This window comes from Salvia hispanica, chromosome 2, assembly GCF_023119035.1.
Source record: "Salvia hispanica cultivar TCC Black 2014 chromosome 2, UniMelb_Shisp_WGS_1.0, whole genome shotgun sequence".
Classification (NCBI taxonomy): domain Eukaryota; kingdom Viridiplantae; phylum Streptophyta; class Magnoliopsida; order Lamiales; family Lamiaceae; genus Salvia; species Salvia hispanica.
This window is the reverse complement of record NC_062966.1, coordinates 12,658,035-12,667,508: the sequence shown is the minus strand read 5'-3', so window position 1 is coordinate 12,667,508 and position 9,474 is coordinate 12,658,035. Positions and strand designations below refer to the sequence as shown.

Below are 9,474 nucleotides of genomic sequence, written 5' to 3'. Positions count from 1 at the left end.
CAAGGGTAAATATAAGCTATGTTTGTACCAAACATACCAGAAAGAACATAATTACAGATAGAGACGCAATGGCTGCCGATGCATTGCCTCCCTTAAAAGCTCTCTTTGCAAAAACAATTCCATCCAATATAAAACGTGCCCATCCACCATTAACTCTAATCAAATCATACCACGCGCCTTTCTAATTTCCTTTTCCAAAAATATTTTTACTTCATTTTTTATTTCCCACTCTAAAAGTCCTTGCTTTTGAGTGATTATAATTAAAGTTGTAGGTTTAGATTCAGATTCAAGGTTAATGGGATTGAGAGGATAATCATTGCAGTCTTGTGCTACGAATGAGAAACATAAAAGGTAGTAACTCCTTATTTTTTCTCTGGCTCTTATCCCTAATCCTCAGTTTACAAACCCCATCCATTTTCATTGCATATAGTGATATAGGGACTGATTCTTTTTAGCAAAATGTCAAACAGAAACAGCTCACGACGTACGGTTTGTCTGTGTTTTTTTCGCTATTAAAGTAATCTAATATATCCCAGTTTGCTATAACTACTTTTCCTCGATTAGATCTTCGAGTAATTTAATACTCCATAGTTTCAATTTTCACATGCTTGGGTGGGCTATTTAAGTATACATGGACACCTTAATTACATGAAATTTCCCATCATCCTTGCTACAAAAATTCGGCTACACAGTCTTACACCACACAACTGCTAATAAATGGCGTCAAGATTTACGAGTCAATGTGTGTCCGATTTTAGTAAACTAAACTTAGCTGTGCATTGGTTGCTGCTGCAGTTTTACAACTACTACTGAGTAATGCATTGTCCCGACACGCGCATCAAGTGCACGTGGTGAGAGCAAAAGGCGAAATCCCGGTCCAGGTGCACCCTTTAAGAAGTCTTCAACTTTAACAGACTCCCCACTCTCTCTCTCTCTCTCCATAGTCTAAATATAAGACCAAATCAAAAGAGAGAAGAAGAAAGGTTGCAATTTGCAAATGAGATGAATCGTGTGAGTCTGGCTCCTGTATCAGAGGAGCTCTCTAATGAAGAAAGCTGCAGCAAGAAAGCTCAAACGTGGACCAACTGGCTCAGAAACCATTTCCCTCAGCTTTTCCACAAGAAATCTGATCTCAAGATTCTCTTGAGCGTTCTGGGCTGCCCCCTCTTTCCCGTTTCAGTCGACTCCCATCTCCCCATTTCTCAAGTCAGTCTTCTTCTTCTCTCTTTTTGCTTTTACATCATTTCTATGCTACAAGATTAACATTAAGATTAGGATTAGGACCCCCACTCTTAGTATTACTATGTTACTTCGCTGTCTAGTACTCCTATTATTCAATATTCGCCTCGAAGAATCGCATATTCATTTCATCCAACTACCACCCACAAATCGATTTTATTGCTGCACTACACTTTAATGCATGCGCCGACTCACATTTCATCCACTCTTAACCACACAAAACAATTTTACTGCCTGCTGAAATTCATGCCTTAATTAGGTGTCTTCCTCGGCTCAATACATAATCCACCACTTCACAGCCGCAACCGGCTGCCGGAGGCTGGAGGGGGAGGTCAAGAACATGTACGCAACCGGGACGGTAGCGATGGCCATGGTGGATGACCCTGCTGGTGTTCCCCAAAAGGGCTGCTTCGTCATATGGCAAATGGTCCCTGACAAATGGCTGATCGAGCTGTCTGTGGCCGGCCACAAGGTCGTCGCGGGTAGCGATGGCAATCTGGCTTGGCGCCACACCCCCTGGCTCGGTGCACACGCCGCCAAAGGGGGCGTCCGCCCTCTCCGACGCGCTCTTCAGGCAAGCCACCCCCATCTTTCCCTTTCATTGCTGCCAACATTTCTAGTTTTACAAGTCTTTGGCACAATGATAAATTATTACTTCAATTATGGTCTAGCACTTTGCTGGTATAGTTAGGTAATAGAAGCAATGAGAATTAGTACCCTTTTTGGACACTATTTACCTATTCTTTTACCATCCTTCACCAACCGTTAAATCCTTATTCAGGGACTGGATCCACTTGCCATATCAAAGGTCTTCTCTTTCGCTCAGTACATGGGAGAGAAGCACATCTCAGGTGTCGACTGCTTCGTGCTCAAGGTGTCAGCAGAGCACGGCGATCTAGCTGAGAGGAGCGACACGACTGCTGAGATGATCAAACATGTGAGTGTGGGCTACTTCAGCCAGAGGAGCGGCCTCCTCGTCTACTTGGAAGACTCATACTTGACCAGAATCCAGACCCCTGGCTGCCACCCTACATACTGGGAAACCACCATGTCCACTAAAGTGGATGACTACCGTCCTGTGGAGGGGATGATGATCGCCCATTCTGGCCAATCCAGCGTCGTCATTACAAGGTTTGGAGATAACCTCAGAGCAGGGCATGGGGTTACCAGGATGGAAGAGAGTTACAGCATTGATGATCTTGCTTTCAATGTTCCCGGGCTTTCCTTGGACACATTCATTCCTCCCCAAGAGATGCACAAAGACTATCCTCAACAGAATCTTGATTGGAGATCACCATTACACCGATGACAAACTGTTTTCTTCAAATTTCTCTGTATTTTGGTGTTTGAGATATGTAAAGAACAACTTTTGCAAGTGTCTAGACTCTAGTTGAGGATGTATATTCCTCTCCTTGATATGATACAAATTAAGATTGTAGCACACATTCGCATCACTATCTATAGCTTCTTGTCTAACCAGTGTTTCTAGAGATTAATAGTAGTTTTCATTTTTCATTTTCAGAAGCTTGATTTCAAAACATTAACAAGTATACTATAAGATTTTTTAGAGCCAACAAGTTAGTATTTAAGTAATAGATTGTGGGTGAGAAGGCATGATTCTATGATTAGTATGCTACGTATTCGCTGACCTCAGCTTCACTAGAGAACATGCTTGATTTGATTCAATAAATATATTACTGCCAATGAAATTGTGTTCATGGTCAAACTAGTACCAATTTTTATTTATTTTTGCAAGTGCAACTTGTTTGTGTTGAGCTTCAAAAACCTGCAGTTAGTCACAGTTTCATACCTCTCAGGTTCAATTGCATCAATGGCAGCAAGCACCGCCTCCGCAGATCTCCATGGCCGCGTAGCAATAGTGACAGGAGCTTCGCGCGGAATCGGCCGGGAAATCGCCATCCACCTCCGTTCACTCGGAGCGAAGCTAGTCATCAACTACACCTCCAGCTCAACCCAAGCCGATCTCCTCGCCTCCGATCTCAACGCCAAAGCCACCGCCGAAACTCTTCCGATCGCCGTCGCCGTGAAGGCTGACGTGTCTAATCCAGACGACGTCAGATCGCTCTTCGATCGAGCGGAGCAGGAATTCGGAACTCCGGCGCACATCCTCATAAACTGCGCCGGAGTTTCGGATCCCAAGTATCCCGCCGTAGCCGACACGACGGTCGAGGATTGGGACGCGATGTTCAACGTGAACGCCAGGGGCGCGTTTCTGACATGCCGCGAGGCGGCGAACCGGCTGGCGCGGGGCGGCGGCGGGAGGATCGTCCTGATATCGACCTCGGTGGTGGGGGCGGCGCTGCCGGGGTACGCGGCGTATGCGGCGTCGAAGGCGGCGGTGGAGATGATGGGGAAGATAGTAGCGAAGGAATTGAAGGGGAGCGGGATCACGGTGAACTGCGTGGCGCCGGGGCCGGTGGCGACGGAGCTGTTTTTCGCGGGTAAGAGTGAAGAGACGGTGCAGCGGTTGGTGGATGCTTGCCCAATGGGCCGACTGGGCCAGCCCAATGATATTGCCCAGATCATTGGCTTTCTCGTTTCCGATGCGGGCCAATGGGTCAATGGTCAAGTCATTCGAGTCAATGGTGGATTTGTTATTTAAATTTAATCTCTCTCTATCCCATCACTCTGTCTCGACTCTTGTGTAACTGCCTACAAATACAATTCTACACAGCTGAAATAATAAGTAGATTAACAAGTTTCGGCATTGTTCGCAAGAATTTGCAATGCACTTTCTTATTTTCATGTCATACATATGCTTTTCTTTAAGTTTGACAAAAATAGCCAAAATAATCGATCATTTGTTTTGATAGATTGAATAGTTTCAAATTTGTTTTACTATACTACTTTAGTACTACTATTTTATCTTTTTCCTCGAAATAAATGGTCTTTGAATAATCGAATTATATTCTACTGCTATTTTTCAGAGAAATTATCGTGTGGGCCGACTTATGCGGCCCATTGTTGGGTTTCTTCGAACGAATTTCCTACATACAAGGCATGATTTATGCATTTATCTTGATGGATTAAGAATTAAGAAATGTTGGTTCTCATCTATAAAATGGTAATGGATCGGATTTGAGTTGAATTTTGTTGAGCTCCGATCTAAACTTATTATTTCCAGTCTCAAAAAATGAGACCCGTTTTCCAATTCCATGTCATCCATATCCCACAATGCAAATTTAGTCATAATATCCATTAATCATCGGATCGATCCGGATCCGAGTCCATAAGGTATTACAAAAGAAATTCACGTATGAAACATTCAATTGCCAACATATGATCTTGTGAAACTAAGAAACATGATTTCTTATAAATATTTAAATAAATTCAAAAATAAATTAATAAGATTAGTGCCAGATTAAATATTGGCATATCATTTATTAAAAAGCCTGTTAGTGACGGATTTTTCCGTCACTAAATTTACTAATCCAAATGATGTAGAACACAAGGCATGGTAAGTTCAAATTAGTGACGGTGTAGTTCGTCACTAATTAGTGACTGACACTTTTAAGACATTTATCTGTTATCAGTTCATGAGCTAACTGCCGCTGTCACTAAAGTTACTAATCCATCCAATACGGCGAACATAGGCAGCTGCCATGGCAAGTTCATATCAGTGACTAATGCTTTTCAACCATTTTACCGTCACTAGTTCTTGAGCTATCTGCCGCTGTCACTGATTAGTATTTTTTAAAAGTTGTGTGTGTGTTGTTCTCAAGTACATAAGTTGTAATACCTCATTCATTGAGGGACCGAGGAATTCATACCGTAACAATGTCCCATTGAAGTTTTTGAGGGAAAATTTTTCTTTCCATTTTATTCATATATCTAAAACACTGAGCCAACAATTTTTTGTTCTCTTCTCTTTTATAAAAGAAATGTCTCACTAAAATGACAAAAAAGAATCTACCATTGATTTTTACCAGCCCAATTGTAGTGGTATAAAGGCCACGATCATGTAAATTGGGCTGAGTTACTTTTCAGAGGCCCAACTAAATACCATAGAGCCGATTTAATTAGTGTTATACTACTAGCAATCGTATTGTGGCTGTCTGAGTACTAAAAATAAAGTGTATTTTAGTATCATATCAATAGTAATCTTACAAAGTTAAATTAGACAGTGATTGAAATACGATTATATCGGAAAAGCAAAAGACAAAAGAAAAAGAGAAGAAAAAAAGAGAGAAAAAGAAAAAGAAAAAGAAAAAGAAAAGAAGAGTTGTTACTTAAATATATAGACTTTGCACTAACATTAGAGGTTTTGTGTGATTCAGTTTTCAAAAGATCATATTAACAAACAGTCTTTATGTGTTTCTCTAGACACCGAAATGCATGAGTTATTAATCAAAGGAAATATTGTTTCATCCGCAAATTACCTACAATAAAAAACATTTAGATTTGTAATGGAATTGCATGTTGAAAAGTTAATCACACAACAGAAAAACACTCGTTGAGTAATTGTGCAAATTATAGTACTCCTATATTAGTAATTGCATGTTGAAAAGTTAATCACACAACAGAAAAACACTTGTTGAGTAATTGTGCAAATTATAGTACTCCTATATTAGTACGCCCTCCGTCCCGGCTACGATGACGCATTTTTTAGTTTGTACGAGATTTAGAAGTTATTGGTTAATGTGTTTAATTGGAGAGAGAAAAAGTTAGTGTAAGAGAAAGAAAGAGAGTTGAATATTTAATTAGAAACAGAAAAAGTGGTTGAGTGTATTAATCGGGCAGAGGGAATTACTAAAAATAGAAATGTGTTATTTTAGATGGGACAAACTAAAAAATAAAGTATGCCATCTAGTTGGGACGGAGGGAGTAATTTATAACAATAGTAGTGTAGTCATAGTACAAAGTAAAATTAGAGTGATAACTGATAGATATATAATTATATCAGAAATTTAAAGAGAAAGAGAAAGAGAAAGAGAAAGAGTTGTTGCTTGATACTAACTACTCCGTTCGTCCCAAGATAGTTGGAGAATTTCTTTTGGCCACATAATTTAAGAAATTGATTTGTTAAAGGTTAAAGTAGAAATAGTAAAATAAGAGAGAGAATAAAGTAAGAAGAATGAAGAGATAGTAATGTAAAAGAAGGAATAAAGTTTTTATCAAAACCGGAAATGACTCAACTACTTCAGGACAAACTGAAAAGGAACACGACTCAACTATCATGGGGTAGAGAGAGTATTTTAACTTTGGTAATAGTTTTAGAAGTTTTTTTAGAAGTTTCGTGTGATTCAGTTTTGAAAAGATAGTAATCCTTCGTGTCCTATTAAATATTTATTATTTTTTTATTTGGACGATCCTCAATATCCTCAATAAATGTTCAATTTTATTTTACTATTTGTGGTAAGTGGACCTCACATTCCGTTAACTAGTATTCCATCCGTCCTCCATCCCTTAGAAATATGAAATTTTGAAACGACATGAGTTTTAATGCAAAATTAGTAAAGTAAGAGAGAGAAAGTGCTTTAGTGGAAAATGAATCTCGCCTCATTTAAGAGAAAGAAATTTCCTTAAATAAAAAGTTTTTATTTTTAGGGGACGAACTAAAAATGAAAAGAGTTCATAATGAAAAGAATTAGTATATAAAAGTGGGTCCACATGCCACAAATTTTTTTGACCCAATTTCCTTCACAAAAACAAACAATTTCTTAAAACATACATCAGTCAAATATGTGACATTTCTTAAAACAAACAATTTTTTTTTGCGTGTGTCTAAGAGAGAAATGAAAAGGCAGAAGACACGAGACAAAGGAATAGTGAAACACTTTGATTTTTTGATACATTATTCTTTGCTGACATGGGAAGAAGTTGTATGATTCCATAGTATGTTTCACTATATATACATATGTTCGTCTGGACACCACCTCACACAAACACAAGAAGTAAAAAGAAAATACACACACACATAAGAATGAGTGAGAAAGTAGAAAATGAGAGAGAAGAGATGGTTGATCATTGGAACCACGGGCATCCACTTACATTGGTGGAAGCTCGTGGAGGAGAATTCTGTTATGGGTGTCTAACGTATTTTAGAAGGGTTGAGAAAGGTTATGGATGTAGCCAGAAATGTGGGTATGGTAAGATACTACATGAAGAGTGTGCAGAGGCGCCGAGGAAGATCAGGCACGCAATGCACCCTCAACACATACTCACTCAACATCTCAAAACTGGGGCTGTGGAAGGGCGCTGTTCAATCTGCCAATCGTATGTCTGGGGAATTTTCTACACATGTACGGATGCAGAGTGTTCGTTTGTGACGCATATCAGATGCGCGCAGGGAAGCGACATGATGTATCCAGCCGAAGATGGCGAGGAGCAGCAGATCATAAGTCATCCGAGTCACCCCAAGCATGGATTGAGGTTTCTGAAGAGGAGTTGTTCCTTCAAGTGTGATGCGTGCGGCACAACACGCAGAGGGAGTTCCTACTTGTGCAACAGAGATGATTGTCAGTATTGGATCCATGAGAGATGTGCTTCCTTGCCTCAGAATATCCAAAGGGAAGATCACAATCATTCCCTCTCTCTCTCTTTCCATGTCCCTCCTCAATATCTTAGATATAACTACCGTTGCGAAGTGTGCATAAACAAATTAAACTCCAAACAATGGATATATCATTGTGAGCTTTGCAGCTACGTTGTCCATCTCAACTGCGCCTTCAAGAAATTGCTCCCCACCACTAGGTACATGCACACGTGTTGATTTTGTATGTTTGTTACATCATAATTGTAATGTTGAAATATGTGTGTTTTTTGTTGCATGTAGAGAGAAGGGGGTCATGGAGTTTCCAATGAATGATGTGGCTGTGAGTGAGGACCTAATTGGAGCTTTTCTAAGAAGACAAGGAGTTGAAGCATATACACATTTACTCACCCCTCCTCAAGATGATGTTGATTATGAGTTACACCATCACAAACTCACATTAGTCTCATCATCATCATTTCAAGAAGAAAATGAAGAAAATAGTGACGATGAGGAAGACTACTCTTGTATAAAATTGGAGTTAATATGTGATGGGTGCATTACTCCGATATTTCTGAAACAAACATCATCTTCTTCTTCGTCTTCTTCTTCTTATTCAGGTAGTAGTAGTAAAGATAACTACTACTACATGAGATGTAGCATGAGATCCTGCGAATACTATCTTCACTTGGCGTGCTTCCTCTTGCCAACTCAGCTCACTTCTCTTCCTCTTTTCCACAAACATGATCACAGCTTTCTCCTTCAATCCGGTCACAAACTTAAACCATGGGAGTTGTCATTTTGCAGCATCTGTGGCACATATAATAATGGTCTATATTATGCCTGTACAAAATGCAAGCGCTTCAAAGTAGATATAAAGTGCGCTTCAATGCCGGAAACCATATATCACGCAGCTCACCCTCCACACCCCCTCAACCTTCTCTCCCCAGTAGATACTTTGACACGAGGTCCCAATTTATGTGATGGCTGTAATAGTCTCGTCTGGGATTCTGAATATAGGTATGCATGCGGCAGCTATGATTTCATTGTGCACCTTGACTGCGTGGGGCTGCCGGCATCAACCACCAGCCTTAAATGGGACAAGCACCACCCGCTGCTGTTGACGCATGACGCCACTCTAAACCGTCCCGGTGATTTCTACTGCAATGAATGCGAGAAAGAAATGAACCCAAAGAGCTGGATGTATCACTGCCGCAGCTGCGATATTTCCTTCCATCCATATTGCTTTAAAACTACATCCGGCGAGTATAAAAACATCAAGTTTGGTCAAAAATATGTGATCGCCGGAGCTCACTGCCACACTCTCACCTTTCAACTTCTCACTACAAAACGCCGCTGCAATGTTTGTGGTGAGGATAGGCATGAAAACACTGGTTTTCACTGTGCATCATGCAACTTCTTTGTTTGTTTCTACCGCTGCGGTAAACATATGATCAAAGATAGCAACATTAAGGCCATGGATTGAAATAAAAAGCCCAATTTTTACATTTTTTATTCTTTTAGGTTTCATATCGTCTTTTTAATTTAATGAAGCTTGTGGCAGCTTGCTTTCTAAAATACAATTGCTCAAATTTTTACGTCTTTAAACCGTGATTACGTGTTTCTTGGTAGTGATTGAACATCAATTCAAAATTACGTTGTACGTATTAATGTTCACTTTCTTAAGTTGCTAACTCGTCAACGCAGTGTATTAAAAATGTCAACATAACCTTAGTTGATAT

The 9,474-nt window shown here is 40.0% G+C and overlaps 3 protein-coding genes across 3 annotated transcripts; all 3 read left to right on the top strand.

Annotated features, from left to right (window-relative positions):
* Positions 1-733: 733 nt before the first annotated feature.
* LOC125205608 lies at positions 734-2,715 on the top strand. Its single transcript, XM_048104654.1, has 3 exons — positions 734-1,206; positions 1,499-1,813; positions 2,021-2,715. The coding sequence occupies exons 1-3, from the start codon at positions 1,003-1,005 to the stop codon at positions 2,546-2,548; spliced, it is 1,047 nt and encodes a 348-aa protein (XP_047960611.1). The 5' UTR covers positions 734-1,002; the 3' UTR covers positions 2,549-2,715.
* A 195-nt stretch (positions 2,716-2,910) lies between these two features.
* On the top strand, positions 2,911-4,010 carry LOC125205611 (NADPH-dependent aldehyde reductase-like protein, chloroplastic). Its single transcript, XM_048104655.1, has one exon. It carries the CDS (start codon positions 2,957-2,959, stop codon positions 3,860-3,862), a length of 906 nt encoding a protein of 301 aa, XP_047960612.1. The 5' UTR covers positions 2,911-2,956; the 3' UTR covers positions 3,863-4,010.
* A 3,191-nt stretch (positions 4,011-7,201) lies between these two features.
* On the top strand, positions 7,202-9,260 carry LOC125208618. Its single transcript, XM_048108270.1, has 2 exons — positions 7,202-7,953; positions 8,036-9,260. The coding sequence occupies exons 1-2, from the start codon at positions 7,217-7,219 to the stop codon at positions 9,216-9,218; spliced, it is 1,920 nt and encodes a 639-aa protein (XP_047964227.1). The 5' UTR covers positions 7,202-7,216; the 3' UTR covers positions 9,219-9,260.
* Positions 9,261-9,474: the final 214 nt, after the last annotated feature.